At 39.4% G+C, this 21,149-nt stretch overlaps 1 protein-coding gene across 1 annotated transcript; it reads right to left on the bottom strand.

Annotated features, from left to right (window-relative positions):
• Positions 1-2,398: 2,398 nt before the first annotated feature.
• pskh1 (protein serine kinase H1) lies at positions 2,399-11,837 on the bottom strand. The gene is made up of 4 exons (XM_086163200.1): positions 11,483-11,837; positions 9,868-10,604; positions 7,457-8,380; positions 2,399-2,857 (listed from the first exon to the last, which is right to left on the bottom strand). Exons 2-4 carry the CDS (start codon positions 9,934-9,936, stop codon positions 2,540-2,542), a joined length of 1,311 nt encoding a protein of 436 aa, XP_086019326.1. The 5' UTR covers positions 9,937-10,604; positions 11,483-11,837; the 3' UTR covers positions 2,399-2,539.
• Positions 11,838-21,149: the final 9,312 nt, after the last annotated feature.

Raw genomic sequence — 21,149 nt, 5'->3', positions numbered from 1 at the left:
AGAAATTTAACTGTTCATCAAGTTAACTGGACCACAATATTACAGAAACAAACTCAATAGTCAAGTCTAATTTCAAAATACTGAAATGACATTAATGCACTGTTCAGCTGTAACTTGTTCAGTAGTCACAATATCTTTTTACTTGGATTTGGACAAACTACACATGGAGGGACCTGGACGATACGATACTGACTGAGAAAGACAGCTTTATGAGTGCACATCAACATTTGGAAGTAAATAAAAGTTTAGTAAGTATTGTGGATTTGATGAACTACAGCTCTCTGAAATTTAAGTGCATGTAAAAGGGACAGGCGACACCTCCCTCATTTGAAGCATCCTTTAGTGAATGACTGCATTGGAGCATAATCTAGATTTAAAATCTTATCATTCAAAATAATAGCGGACAGTTGATTAAGCTCCATCTGTTGCTCAATCTTCGGTGGTAGCAATTATTTTGATCACAAGGGTAGCAAAACCTCAGAACAGCAGCATCAACCCTCCCAAAGTCTCTGTTCAACTTGTTTGTCCCCTTTCTGAAAATATTTCTTGCTCCCTATTCCAGTTACAGGTATGATAAAAGAGTAAGAAAAAACATAATACTGTAATCTTCCAGCTTTCTTGCTCTACAGGGCCACAACATAGGAGGCCCAAGTGATGAAGGGAAAAACATGGGGAGCGAAACTTAATATGCATACAGAAATAGACTGAGAAACAAAATCAATTTAACAGCTGGTTGTTGCAAAAATTTGTTAAGTCTGAGGATGAAAAGAATATATGTTATGACTGAATGCTAAAAAGACTAAAAGGGGAAAAAATCTATTAGAATCCCCACTGGGCTGAAGAGGTCAGTGGAACAGAGGCTTATGGGGAAAATGACTTTGGATTAGATTGCACCAGCTATTCATGAATGCATCATAAAGCATGTGTGAGCTCCTTAAAGAGGTTTGTGCCTATTAGACTGGTTCAAAGTGGTAATAGAAGGAATTAAGACTACTCCTGTGCCAAGTGCTCTGTCCTCGGATATTACCACCAGCATCGTGTTCCCTTTCTTCCAAACTTGTTCTGACCTGGTTTATTCACTAATAAACCAGGACCTGTTTCAATTTTGATGAGCCTTGATCTGTTAAATACATCCCTTGTATTGCAACTAAGAAAACTCTGAATTCATGAAGGGCAGGTGCAAGCAGCAGCTCTTTATCTGTAACAAAGGTGTTTCCTTTCATTGCTGCAGTATAAGTATGTACCCTGGACACCACACAAAAAATACTAAATATCCAAAAGGTGTTGTGAAGACTATTTTAACCACTATAAGTCTATAATACTGGTATGGTTTAGGAAAGGCACTTACTCTCGTCAAATCCTTTATAGTGGGTCTATACAGAGATTTTCAAAGTGGGAAGTGGGCTTTCCCAGGGAACTACACATGTGTGGGGAGGGTTAGTGAATAGAAGTGAGAGGTTTATATGAAATTTCCAAAAAAAACAAACAAAAAAAAAACAAATACAGATGCCTAAATGAATGTGATGTGGTTTAAAGATACGATCCAGAGACAATGACATGGGAAAATTTTTAGTTTTTCCCAGATTCCTAGAGTTAAAAAAATTATAAATGCCTCAGGACAGATCTTTTTACCTAATTATTATAGTCTGAAGTAAAACAATAATATTAGACTACCTTGGCTAAAATATTATGTTTCTCTGGGATCAAATAACAATCTTGATAATAAACTTTATTCCAAGTTCTGTCTAGGGGAAGCCCACAGTCTCAGACTTTAAAATCTCCTGGTCTTCTACATTTGAGATCTAACATTGACACAAACAAGTTCACAATTTTTGGCAGTGTTAGAACAATATTAACAGAGCAATTATGGCAAGATTAGGTAAGCTTAGACTTGATGATTATAAAACCCTTCATTTTGGCCTTAAAGGGTGTGGTGATGTTGCAGTGTGTTTCCATCATGACCATTTAAAAAAAAGTCTGTGCTATTACTACAATAATAAATTCACAGCAATTTTCAATCAGGAATGAGTGAGAAACTTCAGTACCCAGAACTCTGTTCAACAGGTCCTCATGGAAGGTCAGTATCCAGTGACCACTTGAATGGAGACTAATAATCATGTCAACAATAATAAATAAACATGTAGCGACACAGGGATTGAAAGAACAAAAGGAAATGAGTGGAAGACCCCATCCTGCCAAAGAGAAAGTGAAGGAACGGATGGAGATGATGTCATTTCAGTACAACACCTTTACTGTCTGTGCTCATCAGAAGACAACTTCATAGTTTTCATGGTCCTTATAGGTCAGGGATCATTACCAAGTTATACTTTAGTCATTCCTGTTGGTAGTTTTTTTTTTTTTTTTTTTAAGTTCTAATGAAACAGGTTGCCCAGATATGTTCCTGTTTCTTTCTTTTTTTTTTAAAGACATTATGTCCTTTTTGGCTTGTCACACAAGTGGCAGCTTCAAATGGTCGTAGTTGTTGTGGCACTTTTTCTCCCAAAGTCTAAAGAGCACTATAATTGCTGCTGTCCCTGTCTCAGCCATTATACTGCTGCTGATAGCGGCGGTTCAACTCGCGTAGCTCCTTCTCTCGCACACGCCGGGCCTTGTTGGACTTGGTCGAGCGGCTGGAGCGAGTGGACTGGGCCGACTTAGTGCTGTGACACCGAGATGATGCCCGTTTCAGCAGGTTCTGAGATATACAGCGTTGCAAGTTCTTCATGGAGGACGAAGCAGCCATACTAACAATCCAGGGGTGCTTGAGAGCCTGGCCAGCTGTCAGGCGCTCACTAGGATCCACGGTAAGAATTCGCTCCACAAAGTCTTTGGCAAGATTGGATACACTGGGCCACGGCTGCAGAGAAGACCAGATGTGAGACAAAAGACATGCAAACACATTAGTTGGGAAAATTAAAATATGTATGTCTTACAAGATTTCATGCTGTTCCTTCAGTTTCCAGATACTTGTGTTTCTCATACAGATCTATTGACTTACTCTAGCACTAATACAATATAACTAATACATAGTATTGCAGTATTATTGTCAATTTCTTTTCGTTAAGATTTTAAGATGTTATGATTTCAAGGATAATCCTTTGACTGCTAATTCCTGCAACTTATTTTTTTCCTCTTTTTTGAGCTCTCAAGTGGTTTTACGATTTTAAGCCCATCATCACAAAATGAATAAGCATAACCAGAAAGAATTATAAGCTGCTTCACGTCTTTTTTCAAGCTCTTTTAACATGACTGGTAAGCTTTTTGTTATAATGTCTGTGAAAAGACATCTCTTATAAATTGTTAATAGCTGGTCCTTTTTTGATTTTTTTTTATTAAAGACACTGCTATTTGAACTACAAACTATATGTGCATCATCTTATGGTGCAGGAGGAAGAGTAATCATCTTTGGAGCCAAATATTACTGGTTCGATTCCCGGCTCCTCCAAGTGTGTCAAAGTGTTGTTGAGCAAGACACTGAACCCCTAATCGCTCCCCTGGCGCTGATGGGCAGCAGCCTACTGCTCATGGTTCATCCATGACTGATCAATTGCAAAGAACAAATTTCCCCACGAGGGATTAATCAAGTATAAAAAAATTATATCAAGGCAGTCACACCAGCCAAATAGCTTCTTGTCTGACTTGACAGAGGAAGCAACCAACATAGCGTTTCTTCACAAAATTGATGAGACAAAAAGATAAGAGTCATGTAGGCCACTGACAACATAAATGATATATCCTGACAGATGCCCTTCAAAGTGGTTTGATGAGATATTGAATACTCTAAATTTTATTTTAGCCGTCAAATGACCTTAAAAATATGGAAACAGTTAACTAATTGAATATAAAACCAAATTTAAGTGTGTGGTTAATGTAACAGTGTATGCATGCACAAAGTATAAGAAATTAAAGAATGTTGGCCATATACTTTTAGTTCTTAAATTTTCAAAACATTCTTTCATCAGAACACTTTTGTACACTTAACACAAGAGGGCAGCAGTATGACAAAAAGGATAACGCATTGTTAAACTTGCACTTTTAAGTATTACTCCAGTTACGAAAAAAATGACAGATATTTCGATTATTCTACAGTATAATTATTAATTTCTTTAGATGTTGTCAGAAACATGAATATATATATTTTTTCTGTTAGTATCACCTATGTTGAGATCCATTTTGCTCAATCAAATAAAAGCTGACAGTGTGTTTGCCTTACATCATCTGTATCTAGCACAAATACTTCATATGAACATACTGCAAAGACTCCAGCCAACGGTCAACCAGCACATTTGTCATGGTTCTATGAGATAGGAAATAACTCCAGAGGCAATTGGTCTCTAACAAAATGTTGTGTGTGGTGTTGCTGCTAACCGGAATGATCAAATGAGCTTACGTTGAAATATGCTTAAAAAATATTTTCTGTTACATGATGCATTTGCTTCTTTATGTTTTTTGCTTATAATTCCAAGTATGCTCCCAGGATATTTAACAGTTTAGCTAATGCAAATGGTCTGGGCTTTTATATTAGTGTGAAGCCTTGACCCTGTTATGCTTCAGCTTAATAAACTAAAAGCTAGCTGTCAATGTAACATTCATTTCATTAAGTTAAGGTTTTCTATGTACTTCAAAAACTGTCAGACAATTTTTGTAGATGAGGCTAAGAAATAGTAAACTTCACATTTACTGAAATAACTGCGACTCTGACAAAGAGTTCAGTCAAGAGAAGAAGTTGCCAAAGATCACAGTGAGATCACAGTGTGAAATACAAAATGAGAAAACTGAACTTAACAGGACATGCAATTAAGGGACCACTAGTGCACATGGGCCCTACATATTGCACTGTAAGTGCAATATGTATTAACATTTTAACAGAGATGCACATCAAGCTATGCCAAGTGACAGTTTACACAATCTAAAAGCTCAAATGCCAGAGGAAATTTATGCTTGAATGTGCTGGGTTAAGGTCCAACTTTAGATGCATTATAATCAAGTTGGCTTGAATAATCAGCAGCTCTCATGAAAACATGAATACAAAGCACATCACTACAGTTAATCAAGAAAAAACACAATGGCAAACAGTAATGTTTGAGAAATCATTTTTAAGGTGTCTGAAATGTTTGGCGATATACTTTAAAAAAATGAATACAAGTAAACACATTTTGATGTTAGTTACCAAAGTCCAATTATTGCATTTCCTACTTATAGGACAGCCAATTGTTGATGGCGGTACTGCTCAGCTAGCAATAGCATGTTATTTCAGGTAGCATGATTAGTGTGTGGCTACTACAAGCATTGCTGTATAGAAAGTTTTAGGCTAGACATCGTAAAGTCAAAATGAGCACAAGTGTCTGATAGAAAAAAAATCAGAAGGTTCTCATTTTCCATTAGTAATCTAATAAAAATGTCTGTCATTTCATATTTTAATCTGATTAAAGGGGTTCTTGGAGAGACTGAACTGGATTATGTGCTCTGGTGAAAGTTTGACCTTCATCAACTTATCAAACAAACAAAGCGGGCCAATAGTTGCACCACAACCTGAAAATGATCTGCCTGTCTTGGTTGCTAAAAGTCAGAATCGCAACATGAAACCAAAGACAGCAGCAGTAGGGGGCTCAGTTTGGCAACTGATTTTATATATATGGTATATATGCACACGTGCATACATATACTGCGCACGCACGCACGCACACACACACACACACACACACAGATTCCTTTTTGTAAGGCACGAAGCTGATATAAGTTACATTGTTGTATACATTTTTAAATGACCACCATCTCACAGTCTCTGCTACAGCCATCCTGGCCCCACTGACTCATATAGACTCACATGAAAGCTCTTTACATGACAGGGGCACTTTACAGTGGTCGATTTTCTGTGTGTGTGTGTGTGTGTGTGTGGGTGTGTGTGTGTGTATTATTGGGTGTTTCCTGAATGTCTGGATAGTTTTTTTGTTGTCCTGTCTATATTATTGCTATCAAGTCAAAGTCAGTCAAGTCAGATTTCTTTATATAGCGCAAATTCCCAAAAGAGTTGTTTCATGGCACTTAACATGTAGAGAAGGTCTAAACCCAGCTCTTTAAAATGATTAGTGGAATCCTGATATTCACCATACTCAGGCATCCAGAGTAGTGTGAAAAGTATGAATTTTCCTGTACAAATATACCAGTCTTAACTGCAGATTACAATAAACATGGAATTTTCTAATATCTTGCACTCCTGTCTTGCACACTTATTTGGGCAGAGCGATCTGGGAAAGGGTATCAGTTTGGGTAAGATGGTAAGATGGGATCTTGAGAGGGGATAAGAGACCAGAAAAACATTTGAACACAGAAAAAAAGCTTTAGGTCTTTTCATCTCTGAAATGGTTCCAATTACACATTTCTCCAGTTATTCAGTGCAGACCTTTTTGCTGTGATGCAAACTTTGTACAGAGCAATTCAATGCTATTTGGCTAAATTAATGAGAGGAGATCATTTAAAAAGCTGGGTCTCCATTGGCACAAGCGGCACTAGTTGAAACTGAGCAATTCGTAAAAAGGAGATTTTATTAGTTTTCGTGAGGTGCAGGAAGACCCAGACTGATACAGAAGAACACAACAATGTTTACTCGCCCAGTTTTTACAACACAATAAAGACAAAATGGTTAATTCTTACTGAAAAGCTTGACTAATTTCTTGGAATGGCTTTGCATACCGACTATTCACACAGCAGTTCTGCTACAGTACACTACATTCAGACTTCACCTAAAACACTGTTTTTAGGAAGTGATTTACTCATGTAATTGTTTCACAGCTATTCATATCTTACCTGCTACACATTTTAAAGATGAAATCTTATTGCTTCCCCAGATAAATATGATCATTGAACTACATCTCACTAAATATGAAACAAGTACTCAGCTATTATTTACACTGGACTGGCTCCATGTGGGGCAAACATTGACCAAGGGCCCCTTTGTAAAGCTTGCTGGCAACCTAAACATCCCACACTTTGAAACAATGAAACAAAAGACTCAGCAAGTTTCACAGATAGGGAATACATTCTTGTGCACACAAACACTCAGTTAAGGAGAGTATACTGACTTGGAAAGATCAAATAAATGCTAACATATTGATATTGACGTATATGTCGTAGTTAAAGTATATGTACAAAGTTAAAGATGAGGAATTTTGCAAACATGTTCCAAAGTATGTGTTCACCATTGGTGAGACATTTTGCCTCAGAAGCTTAAAGTCTTGGAAATGTGTTTATAATGTCTCATGCAGAGTGAGGAATTTATTTTAAATTTGGGTTAAGTCTGCTGGGGAGCAATTGTGTGTGTGTGTGTGTGTGTGTGTGTGTGTGTGTGTGTGTGTGTGTGTGTGTGTGTGTGTGTGTGTGTGTCTATGAGAAAGAGAGACAGAGTGAGAGAGAGACTTGGAGCCAGAGCCTAGTTGAAACAGATGAAGCTTCTTACCTCTCCAGAGAAGCTGTACTTCCCTTTGAGGATCTGCCGGTATAGCCTCATGCGATTGTCATCCTCGAAGGGCATGGTTCCACTCAGCAGGATGTATGAAATCACCCCCAGTGCCCACATATCAACAGCATTTGTATAGGGCTTCCTCACAAGAATCTCAGGAGCGATATATTCTGGTGTGCCACAGGTGGTCTTCATCAGACACTCATCTCCTTTTTTCCTGCTGCTGGCCAATCCAAAGTCAGTGATGATGATCTTGGAATCCGCGCCGGGGTGATAGTACAGCAGGTTTTCTGGCTTGAGGTCTCGGTGAGTGATCCCCAAAGTGTGGAGATATTTGACACCATCAAGCACCATCTGCAGGACACGTGTGGCATCCCGCTCCGTGAAGGAACCACGAGCTATGATCCGATCAAAGAGCTCACCTCCGGTGGCCAGCTCCATCACCATGTAGACACGTTCTGCGGTCTCAAAAACCTCCATCAGCTGGATTATATTGGTATGACGAACACGTCGCAGGACACACAACTCCGACTCGCACACCTCCCTCCCTTCCCGATACCGGGTCTCGATCATTTTGATGGCGTACGGTTGCCGAGTACTCTTGTGTTCCACGCGAACAACTCTGCTAAAACTTCCACGGCCAATCAGGGCTTTGATATCATACTTAGCTGTGACCCGAGGGTCAAATTTGGCTCGATATTTTGCAACTTTCTTTCGCTGGGGGTCTGACAGTTCAGAGGGGTCCTTGGGGCTCTGGGCAGAGGCAGTGGGAGTGGCAGCTTGTGCCTGGGCCTGACATGGGGAGGTAGAGCCTGTTTTGTCCCCTCTTCCTCCACCTGCCCCACTTGTCTTGTTCCCACTGCCATCCCCTCGAATGAAGTGTTTATACACATCTGTTTGAGGGGGCTGGGGGGGATCGACCTGAAAAATACATAAACACAGTTGGTTACGCATTTGTTCCCCAGCAAGCTACAGAAATGTACAGGAGAAACACAAAGTGAAATGAGCTGAAAAAAAATATTTTCAAGGTTGACTTTATGTCTATAATAATAGTTAAATCAAGTTGATTATTAGGCTTAGCTTGATGTCAGTACCTGGTCAGCGCATCACATGACAATGTGTAAAAAAAAAATTAAAAATAACAATGAAATAACCATATCTATTGATTTATATGTAGAAGCTCACATAGGTTTATGTGATGTTATAGACAAAAACTTTTTTTAGGGCAGGTTATTACAAAACCTACCCCTACCACACGTAGCCAGATATTGGCATTGTATGTGTTTACTATGCAAGAGCGAGCGCAGCAATCTCATCTTTGAGATTGATGTCAGCAGTTTACACTTTGCCTCTCTCGTGTTGCCTGCCAGAATCTTAGGTTGTGTGATGTTCTGGCCTCGTGCCTAACAAAACTCAGAGTGAACACTATTTATTACATTTTATGAATGCCAATTTTCTATTAACTGCAGTTCAACAATGATACAAGCCATTATGTCTTAATTATGTCTATTCTATATTGACAGAATATATCATGATTAAGGGCAATTGCTTGACCCTAGAAAGTTAAATTATACAATATGGCTTATTTTATGTCAGATCAATGAAAAAACAGCATATTTTACACATAACTGTATAATGGCCAAACAACAGGGGTGGCCCCCTTTAAGAGCAGATCTTCAACTTGTCTCAGTAGATCCATCATGTTTGTAACATGACTGGTCTTTGTATGGTGGAGAATATAGACAGAAACAATATAGGGAAATAAAAACTATTGACAATTTTCTATTGCCTCATAGCATTACATTGTACTAAGTGGGAACAACCTCTGAGATGCACAAAGTAAACTTTTGCGCATTCACCACTGTCATTTGCAAGTGATAAACTTGCCAAAAGGGATTAGAAATACCAAAAATAACAAAAATGATATGCTGGCCTTGAAGTGATATTTTCACTGTGAATTGGGTCTAATGTAAGCTGTTAGGCAATCCAAAGTAACAGTTTAAATGCTGAACATAAAAAGTTTGCACCAAGAAAGCAGATCTGACTGGCTATGAGGCAGCTCATTACATTTATGATAGCATTGTCATTTCTAAATCAGTTTCTATGGCCAGATTTATCAATGAGATGTTGGATTGTCATTACAAGACCACGGGACATTAAGATCACAAGTTCAATGCCTCCTATGTGCACACATGCACACACACTAGGTTTGATGATTTTTGAAGTTACTTCTTGTCCCATTGCACAACTTACCGGCAATCTTGATAGTGAAATAAATGTTGCTGTCATGTTTAAGAACTGATTGGGTCAATAATAATAGCAATAATGATAACAAAAATGATGATTTTACTCTGAGTTACACTTTACCAATACTACAGTATAGTAGTTCTAACATTGTTTTTACTGACCTTTTTGACCAAGTCTAACTGAACATCCCCTGGAGGCTCAGGGAGGACCTTGCTGTTCCTGCACCCCATCACATCACGTTAGGCCACTGCCCAGCCAGCCTCACCGGCCACCAGGAGCCCTGCCTCATCACCTCAACAGCTGACTCAACACGCTCGGGGAAACCAACATCCAGGCCGTGTTCCCACGCAGACGCAGGGCTCATGAATGGAGCTAGTTGAACCCACTCACGTCCCAATCACCTGGAATAAACATTCACGTTCACTTATGTCCACTTTGGAATGTCCAGGAGTTTATGACAGCCATTTGTTGTTGTGTGTTTCAGTTCCACTCAGGAGTATGGTATCACAGGGCGTTCGTATAAACTTTTATGGAACTATTCAAGTAGGTCTTGCCAAAGCCAAATATCCTTGTCTGAAGCCAGGGGGCATTTTATGGCCCTTGAGGATTATATATGAGCCCATCCCAATGTTCCAAGACAAAAATCACTTGTGGAGTTATCATGGAGGCTAAAATGATCGACTGGGGGAAGAAACAAGGGCATCCAGCCTTGATAAAATCGATCTGTAGTGATGGGGAAAGTCAAAGTTAACTTCAAGATTCAAGCGGAGTTTTCAGCAAAAAAGTTCATCAACTATGCTTTGATCCATCTGGGAAAGCAGCAAAGGCAGTTGTAGTCTTGCAAAAGATGAAGCAGCTCCCCTGGAGAAGACATGCCGGAGAATCACAGACAGGAGCCCTGAAATATAGAACACAATGGTTAGGTTGACCAAACACAGCCCCGTGACTGACTGTAGACTGACAGGCATTCCAGTAAACACTGACACTGGCTTTTGGGAAAGTGACAGCGACAGACCACCATAGTTTTAATATGTTTATCCACAATGTAAGCCCCATGACAGTGATATTCTGAAATATATGGATAATAGATAGATTCAGCTGTGTTGATATTATACAAATACAACGAAACACGGTTCAGCATCTAACCAGAAGTGCAAAATAGCAGCAGATGCAGATATAATAAATGAATTTACAGTAAATGCATAGTATATAATGTCAATAATTTACAGGCAATTTACAGCTAAGGTACTACGGAGATATTCTACAGATGAATATGTGCTTAAGGTGTAATCGACTATAAACAGGAACAATGAACATGATTTGTAAGTAGAAATGTACAGGTGACATAAGAAAGATATTTTGTGCAGAAATTGTACATCTTTCCTACACACTCACTGGATGGTAAGCATATTATGGAAAAGGTTTATTATTGATGCTTGTAGGAATTTGATTTTAGAACATACAGCCACTTTTAGACATATCTGCTTCAGCAAGCACAGCAAATTGTACAACTAACTTCAGACAGTGATTTCGTCGTTTTAATTCAAACATTCAAACTATTTAGCATGACGCAGAGAAATTGAGACCCCTGCGGATCTTGAATAAGAAAAAGTATAGGTTTAAAAAAAAATGGGCAGGCCCTTCATCTGCCTGTTAGTTCCTCAGGTAAAAAAAAAACACACACACAACAAATGTCTCTCTTACAGTGTCGCTACAGATAATGATAATAAAAAGTTTGAATCCCGATAGAAAAGTAAAAATGACTTTGACTCTCACCTCATTGTTATTTATCCGTAAAAAGCAAAGTGTTTGAGCTTGCTAACATTCTTGCTAGCAGCAGGGCAGGACTCCCAGCACTGCCAAATCCAGCCTCCTCACCCCACACTCACTCAGCTGGGCTCTCCATTTTCACCGCGGAGTTTCCTAACTTTATTCCCAAGCCCGAGCACGTCAAACACATCTCTTCTTCTTTCAATAAAAAAAAAAATCGAGTCAAATACGACGAGTCGTGGTTGTCTTTGTGGACGTTATGGAGTTTGAAAGGTTCTGTGCCAAATCGTGCACGGTTGCCCCGTTGGTTGTTTTTCTGGACGGTGTTTTTCGACCGGGACCACCTTCCTTCACACAGTCAGAAGGAGGCGCAGAATGTCGAGAGCAACACAGAACTTCCGCTTGATAATTTCAAAATAAAACATACTTGGGAATTATGTATTTATTTTTTAATTGAAAAAGCTCGTTGTCCTCTTTTCTCACGACTGTGCAAAACAGTCATCATACAGCTCGAGAAAAAATGTAATAATACAGAATAACTTACATTGATATTCCCCATCTAAACAAGTGTTATGACGTTTATTGTAATTTTACATGGAAAAATAAAATACTGAATTAAAGCTTTTCTTGACTTACCTGCCTGCCGTGCTTACAACAGGGTTTTTTTTTCGTAATAAAGTTGAAATAAAAAAAAATAAAAAGATGATGGTATTAAATCAGACAGAAAATGACAAAATGAAACATAGAACACGGTACTCCATTATTTACCATACTCTGCCTTTATTTTAAAATAATTTGTTTTTCACTCAATATCCCGAAAACAGTACATGAGATCCTCAAATAGGAACTTGCTGACAGTTACCTGCTCTCCATAAAAGACTAAAGAAACTGAGCAGTGTGTCCGGGCTCCTCCCCTATGAAACAATCATTCACACGCAATCCCACAGATGGCTGATAAACAGGCTGTCATTTGAGTGCATGGGAGCTGGATGGCAAAAGTGAGAGAGGCAGGAAAAGAATACCATCACCCGTAATGATAGACAGCGTTGCCAATAAAATATATTTAACTTTTTGCCATCCTCTGCAACAGGGTTTACAACCAGATGTTGTGCAGTTCCCTCACACAATGAGGAAACAGCAGAAAACTTTGGAGATCGATGACAGGCTTAGGTTTTGGGTATGATCGAATTTTAACTTCCATTTAAGTTGAAGTTCGCACAAGAATATTTACACTGTACCATTTTGTAATAGCATGCATTAATAAAATAATTAAATAACTTCAAAATACATATGCACAATGCCTTTTTATTTAAAATGTTTTATTCCATATGTTATCAATGTCCAAAGCAGCTTGTCAGTTTACATGCTTCATATTGCCCTCCAGCTTTTCTATTTTTTTTTCATGCTGTCCTATGTCTGACATGAGCATATCTATTGATTGAAATAACAATTCCTTATTTGTGGATTTTTTGGGGGAGAGGGGAAGCCACACAAATAGATTTTAATAAACCTGGCCTGTATCCAAAGGTGGTGGGCACTGGAATGGAGCCAGATGGAACAGCTATCCGTACAGCACAAAATAGCAATTCATCGATATGTAGGCCAAAATTGTGCATTATGGATATCTGTTGAATCTTCATTTGTTCCATATGGAACTCCATTGTATTCTAGAAATGTTCTTATTTTCCTTTCTGCTGTACCCCTCTGGGGTCACCACAGTGAATTAACCTCTTCCATCTCACCCTATTTTCTGTATCATAGTTTCTCCCATCAATTCACTTCATGTTCATCTATACATCCTCGATTTGGATAAATATTATGTCCAAATACTGTAGCATTGTAGTGAGGGAAACACCCAGGTGGAGGTAAAAAGTCTGTTTAATGAGCAATAGCTGTTGTTTGCCACAGTCACGCCACACAAGCCTGCAGTACAACTAACTGTTCCCACTCAATTCCAGATAAAAAAAAAAAAAAATCCATTGCACCCCAAACCACACCCACAAAATTCCCAGTAACCCAAAAATCACACAGAAAACAAGCATCAACATAAATCCCAACATTCATGACTCCCTACAATACATTTGTACATATTGGGGGAAAAGGCAAATGAGGAAGGAGGAAGACATTTTTGACCCAAGTGCCCTGACTTTTCTATCCAGAGGACTCTTCAACTCTAAATTCACTGAACAATACTGTTTGACACGTTTTATACCTTCCATATAATCATGGTAATTTCACATTGTATTTACCAGATAGATAGATGTTCCCTGTTCAGTCTTATTTTGAAGGCTCATCCCGTAACTTCCGGTATGTATCGTGGTGCCTGACGTGAACTTGACTGCGCTTCTCTTCCACCCAACTTCTTTTGTAAAGACGTGACGACCTCCCTCGGGTTGTTTCGACCCCGTTAAGTCGTCGCCGTCACTTCCTGGATACCGAACGAAGTCCCTCCGCCAAAGTGCTGACTTCTCTCCTGGAAAAGTACTAGCGAGTCTGGGAGGCGAAGCTTCCAGCTCTCTTTAAAAAAGCAGGTTAGGGTAGTTTCGGATGACTCCCATCTGACCCCCCCGTTTGATTTGATTAGGGCCCCAAGTAACAACATCTGAGAGAATCACTGATGTTACATCGTTCACCCCCTCAGCTCTCTGCATCCATCCGAGTGAAATATAAATGATCTAAAGCTTTAAAAAAAACCCAAACCGAAGTTCAATTTATTCTCTCATTCAGAGCTGTAATACCACACCGCTTGGGATCGACTAAACTACATAATTCTGCAACATTACATTTTATGCAACCCAAATACTGCAAAGCCTTTTTACATTCTCTAAAGTCTTTAAATTACTCTCCACCGCTCGTTGACTTCTTTTTATCAGACACGATTTATGAAACACGCACGTTTGCGTGCGGTTTCACACATCGGGATCTATTTCTGTCAATGTTCAAAAAGTTCATCTCCAGCACGTTGGCGCGCAGCAATGGTGTAATATGCATCTGTCCACGGGGGGGCGCTGTTCACACAGAAATGTAAATAGTTATATTTGTCTCACTCTTACTTAAAATCCCAATCTTCATGTCCGGTATAAACTCGTAAAAAAATGCATTTGTTCATACTGTTTGCATTTCTGTGCAATGTTTACATGCGGCTGCAACAGCGTGTTTAATATTATTTATTACTACCTGTTTGGCTTCACTCTCAACAGCAAAATAAGAATATCTTTGTACAGGGAAACATGTTTCTTGACAGTGGACAAGAAAATAAACACTTTGAATCTTGAATTGAACTTGTACATCTTGTTAATACTGTTTACATTTCTCTGTTTACATCTCGTTCCAATACTATTTTATTTATTGTTTTTTTTTTTGTGCTACCTATCTGGCTTCCCTGTGGACAGCAAAATAAGAATTTCTTTGTACAAGGAAACATGTTTCCAGACTGTACATATGACAGTAAACACTTCACATTCAACTTTTTAGTGGATAAAGAAAATTCAATAAAGAATATATGGCCTTGAATGAAGTGTTGAAGTGTAAAGGACACACTTCAATCAAGTCTTGCTTACACAAGACAATTTTTGAAGCAAAACATTCAAAGTGGAGCAGCATCGTGGAGCAGCAACGTGGAGCAGCGGTTAGTGTTTCCAGGTATTCTAGTTCGATCCCGACAGGGGGGCCTTTCTTTGCAGTGCCTGCAAGTTCTGCTCGTGGCTGCGTGGTTTTCCTCCCACAGTCCAAAAAAAAAAAACATGAAGTAGGCCAACATTAAACCCTGACTTGCCCAGATGTGTGAATGAGTGAATGAATGGTTGTTTGTCTCTGTGGCCCTGCGATCGGCTAGCGGCTGGTCCAGGTTGAACCCCCCGGCTCACGTCCAACGACGGGGTTAGGCTCTTGCACCTCTGTGTGCAGGATAGGTGGTCAAGATAATGAATGAATAAATAAATTCAAAGTGAGGAATTGAGGGAAGTAATGTTTAAGAGTGATAGAGAAACCACATTTTATTTATTGTCATTTTATAATGACAATAATGATCTTTCCGATTGTTTTTTGTAAGAATTAGTGCAAATAGAGGCTGACAAGGGATGGCTGATGGTGGGTACCAGACAGAAATGTAGGGAGACACAGAGAGGTACGGGAGAAAAGGACCAAATATACGGTACGGAGGGTATTTGACGAATATTCAGATGGATAGAACTGATTGAGATAGAGTTTGAAGGCCAGTCCTGGCCAGCTCCATCTGCAGTGCAGCCGAGGTCAGGGCCTCCTCTTCTCGCAGCTACATCATCATCTTTGTGATTGATCACTGCTTTGGAGCTCTCTGATTAAGATGCTTTGTCTGAGCTCTCGGCTCCTATTGACATTTGTGTGTATCCCTCTGTGTCGCAATGCACTCACAAGACTCTGGGCTCGTATTTTTCCCCTCCTCTGTGCCGCCACTTCTTTCCCCGGCTCCCGCTTTTGTTCACCCGTTGCTCACTCGCTATCTGCCCTTTCTCACCCTCAAAGGTCAATATCATCTATTAGATCTGGATTTGCTGACTGCTGTATTATTTATCCAAACAGAGGAAGAGGGGCTGCTCTATTAAAAGCCCAATTGACTGTCTGTCTGCAGCTCCATTAATATCCCTGCAATGGTTCCACCTCATTTGTGTACGTGCGTGTATGTGTGTGCACGCTTTTGTGCACGTTGCACTGTGCACGTTGGTAAGTTTCCAGTTTGTGTCCGTGTCTGAGTGTGTGTGTGCCGGTGCACTGTTGACAGGTACTCCGGTGCAGCTGTACTACAGTGGGGGAACTCTAGAAAATGACATCCTGTCTCAAATATGATCCTTGTCAGAGGATATTGCTGTTTTTGTGCCCCCCTCCCTCCCCGTCTCTCGCTGGGGACTCCCCCTGGTCGACTGAAACAGAGACACAGAAGGAGCGAGAGGCAGAAGAGCGTGCTGCATGAGATCATTACATTTAGGTCATAGAAAACTCACTATTGATCACCACCTGAGCTAAATTCCCTGAAGGAATATTGTGTGAATACTACACTGACACCGCGGGAGATAAAAATATCACAAAACATATTTGCCTCATTGAAAGGAGAATGTTAACAATTTCATTTTCTTTTTGTTTGTTTTTTTCCACAGGGATATCAAGATAATATTACAAGGAATCTTTCAATTTTGGTAAAAAGACACAGGATTTACAAGTGTCACACAGAAAGCAGAGGTTTAATTTCACCTCAACTGATATGTGTCCAATGCATTGGTTTCTAATGCAGAAATGACTCACACCGAAAGATTTTCATGGTCGCAGACTGAAAACATGAAAATCGGAAGGAAATTTCAGGAGTTTTACTAGAGTTGCAGCGCGCTCCAGTCATCACGATCGTTGAGAATAAGGTGGTAATCGGAGCGGTTTTAGATCAGTCTTTTCGTAGTCTTGGACTTAAGATAATATGAAAAATGTTTGATATTATTTTCCAGTCTTTTAGTCTTTACGGTGACATAACACAATCAACAACCATGAGCTCTAACAAAACTATAAACCTGGAAGACAAACAATTACCAAAGTCGGTACCGGCGGCAGAGACCCCATTTGTTGCCGGTATGGATGAATGGGAATGGTGAAGGCTGTCCAAAACAAAGTGGAGTGTCAAGGAAGAGGAACAAATGTGGGCAGAACAGCCCAGCTTGTACGATGTCAACTTTCCGATGTATGACGACTGAAAGGAGAAGGAAAAAGTGATGGACTGAAATAGCAGAGGCTCTGCAAATCATCTGTGAAAACATTGCATGGTGGGAAAAAATTGCTGAAAAATATTAGTTGTAGACTTGTAAATACCGACCCTGTAAAATTCAGTCTGTAAAATCTAAGTTTGAGACTAGGCAGCAAATAAAAACTTTAAAAACCTGTCTTTAGATGTGAGCAGGTGTAAGATAATAGTTTCCATGAGTCATTTCCAAATCTTTTCAGTCTTCTGATGTATGGAGAGCTTGTATTATAGCGGCAAATATGCGAAAAGATGACGAGGGACGTGACCATGCGATTATGGCCTTGCGAGTAGGCGAGCGAGGGAGGGAGGGTGGGAAGGGGCACGGAGGGACATATAACAAGGATTTCGAAGATCCAGACTACGGCCTGTAAAAGCAAAGAACTTTTGGCAGTGCTCTCTCAGTGGAAGGCAATTAATTGGCTTCCTTTTTAGGGGACAGATGCTGTGGCAGAAAGCTGTTAATTTGGTCGAGCACAGATCGAGGGCCCCCTCGAGCACGGCCCCCTCGCTTTTCTGTCATTCTTACTCTTTGGCTAATTCTTTATGGTAAAACCTTGTTAAGTGGAATTCTTGATTGGTTCTGTATTGTATTAAGGAATTAAACCGTTTCCTCAAGTCATCACTTTGTAATCACGTGTTTCCATAAACTACCGTGGCAATTACGTGGAAAATCATCATGACGTTTCCAAAATTACAAAAAGGCATCAGCTCAAAATTGCAAAGTGACAAATGAGCTAGACACCACACACAAATAAGTTAAGACTGAGCAAAATAGAAATTGCTTTGAGATTTGAAAATATATTTATGATTGGAAATGATAATTGGTGAGATACATCAGCACATGCGGATTTATAACTACTGAAGCTACTCCCCTCTGTCTTTGCAAAAGAATGGGATGGAGGCATTGAAGGTATGTCTGGGACCCCTTGAGGGTGATTTGAGAGGGTTTGGCCCGAGGTGTGGGTGGGGTGTCACGGTACGGTGCAGCGAACCTGGAGGTTGCCCCTGTGCCAGAAGCGTAAATACTTCCTGCAGGGGTGTTCAGGGAGTGGGGGCAGTGTGACAGATTGCAATAACTGTGGTTGAGTCAGCACCCTGACTGCTTTCCCTTCAGACTTGTCTCCTTGGTGTTGTACTAACTGCAAATGTTTGGTACTCTGTGAACAAGTGTGTAAACACTTGGATTCTCTGATGTGTGATGCCTCCTAAAACACACCCAGGACAGTATTCTGCATTCTCAAACTGTACATGGATGCTCATGCAGATTTTCACATTTCTTGATTATAATTGTACCAAATAATTCAGCAACTGGAATACAGCATGTATAAAAAGCAAGTCAAAGCAGGAACTTGAATTTATTCTTAAATCTGATATAAAGAAGATGGTCTCTGGGAATCCAGTTATGTATAAACCTGTAGACAGACTCAGAGGACAAGCCCAGAAATGGAAAAAAATAAATAAAATGAAAAAAAAAATATATAGGGTTTGTGGAATATGTAGGTTTTAAAAACTTATTTCAAGACAGATGCTTACCAGAGTTGTCAAGGTTACGCACAACATTCTACAGCAGCAGTGCATCAAAACATACGCAGTGAAAATGCAAATACTAATCTTTGCTGATAGAGTTGTGAGGCTTCTGACTGGAGCACATGACAAGACATAAATACAAATAAATTGCTCTGCCTTTAAAACAGCTTGCGCGAAACACTGGCTCAGAGGTTTATTATGGCAAACCAGGGATCGGCAAATACTGGTGAAATGAAGTCTGTGTATTCCTGATAGCAAAATCCTGTACCAGTTTAACATTTGACCCAGTATCCAACATGATTCTCCACAGACTGTTTTTATCGCAGGCTCTTCCTCGCGTAGTAAGATATATGGGATGTGAAATAATGAAGATTCCTTGGAAGACCAGTCGAGTGGCTGAGGCTGAACAAGGAGGAAGAAAAGAAATAACATGGCTTTGGAGACATACCCTCATCCACAGTTCTGGAGAGAAGGATTTCTTCGCGGTCGAGGATTTGACCGCAAAGAAATCCACTGACATGGCCACCATGCACAATAAATTAGTGTGTACTCATTTGTTGGTGAAGTATTTCTCCCAGATGTACAGAGATGAACCCTCACACACTTAAATGACAAGAATTACAAGCTTCTTTTTATAAAAGAGGACTGGCAAATATACTTTTGGGTAATATACCCCAGGTCCTATTTTGGTAAAGATCTGTACCCTCCTTTAATAACTACTGGTCCTTAGACATTAATAGCACCTCATGTGTTCATTACAGGCCAAATGATCGTGATATAATAATCTGGGGTGTAATTTGCATAATGTGTGAAACCTCTAGGCAGTGACTACCTTCTGAAGGAGCTGTGCGGTTAACACTCCCATAATATAGCCATCACACATCCATAATGTGTCCTGTCATGATGGGTTATAGCCAATGTAACTTGCAAGTGCAGTGAAGAAAAAGTGTGCTTCGATGTAAACCAGGGGCCTGTAGGTCACGTGGAAAGATCGTAAACCACAAACAGCTCTCATTCAGTCAAATACATTTCGGTGGAAATGATTCACTCGGCGGGTCTGTGAAACGTGCTTAATTGCTGTTAAATGACCGAGACAATTATCAAAAAATTTCTCAGATTTCATCCACCAGCTAAATGAGTCACCTGGAAATATTCACATTTGATACAGACAAACATCCTGTGTGTTAAGTGTGGGTTGCATTTGAAAGAGTCTGAAAAATACATGCATTGGACCTTGTGCTTTAATGAAATATACAGCAGATGGTCTATGTTTGTTGGTGAACTCTGGAATTTGTAGACACACAGAACAACACTGCATTCTTATTCTGAGACAGGTTCTAAAACAGGTGGAGGTTAATGGACAGATTATTAAAATTCCCGACTTTGGTGTCGGAGGAAATAATGTAGAAACATAACACTGAAGTCCTGGAAAATCAATAAATGATCTTGTGGTAAATGGTTTTGTTTGGTTTCTTGCTTCACCTACCAGTCAAGTGGCTTTCAGAGGCAATTCAGTCGAGAAGAATAACGTTCATAAGTAAAATGTTGTATTACAACCAAAAAGGTAACACTGAATGTCCATGTTTAAAACTGAATCTATGGAGCTTTTTTAATTTTATGTGAATGAACAATTGGACAAAAAGATGATAATGATAAATTAAATATATAATAATTTAAGCATAATATATATAATAATAATAATAAGCGGAAAGCGGAAAACTAATAGAAAAGTACACCTTTGGGTTATTCATCACTGGCATTTTAACCAGTAGCTAATATAGATCAGAATAATTGCACATTATGTCCAGTCTTATTGAGTCCATAGTGTGCGTTTCTTCAGATTTTTGTATCTAAACGTGGTTAAATATTTTTCTCATCTATATAATTTAAGTACCACTTTAATGAAATATTTGTTTTACTTATTCATAATCGGCTCTTTTGGGGTTTTTAATTGGCACTCTGAAGAACTACAACATTACTTTCATATTGTAATGAATTGTGGTTAATTAAATCAGTGAAGTCTGGAGAAATTGGAATCAAGGCGATCTCTGATAGTCCAGAGGAAATATACTTTACTCCTTGTGGATTTAAATAATTGGGTATTTGGGCAGATCTCAGGACTTTTAGATGGGAATGCACCCTAAAACTAATAATTTGGTCCCTGTACTTGGGTCTGGGTGTGTGAACTGGTGGTTGTTGTAATTCTGTTAAATCTCATTGTGGCAGGATACAGGTCTAAACCATCCAATAATGTTTTATAGTAATGCGTTTCACTCCAGAGAAAATTTCACTTTCCTCGATTATTGTAATAAAAGTCTTGCCGTATTTGCAACCCAAGGCCCTGCGTCTGACAGTCTAACTCCAAGCATCACTTGTGAGTAGGAT

This window comes from Fistularia commersonii, chromosome 17 (assembly GCF_037954325.1).
Source record: "Fistularia commersonii isolate RoL2024-O1a breed Wild chromosome 17, RoL_Fcom_v1.0, whole genome shotgun sequence".
In the NCBI taxonomy this organism is placed as follows: domain Eukaryota; kingdom Metazoa; phylum Chordata; class Actinopteri; order Syngnathiformes; family Fistulariidae; genus Fistularia; species Fistularia commersonii.
Note: the sequence above shows the minus strand (reverse complement) of the source record. Positions and strands in the feature narration are given on the sequence as shown.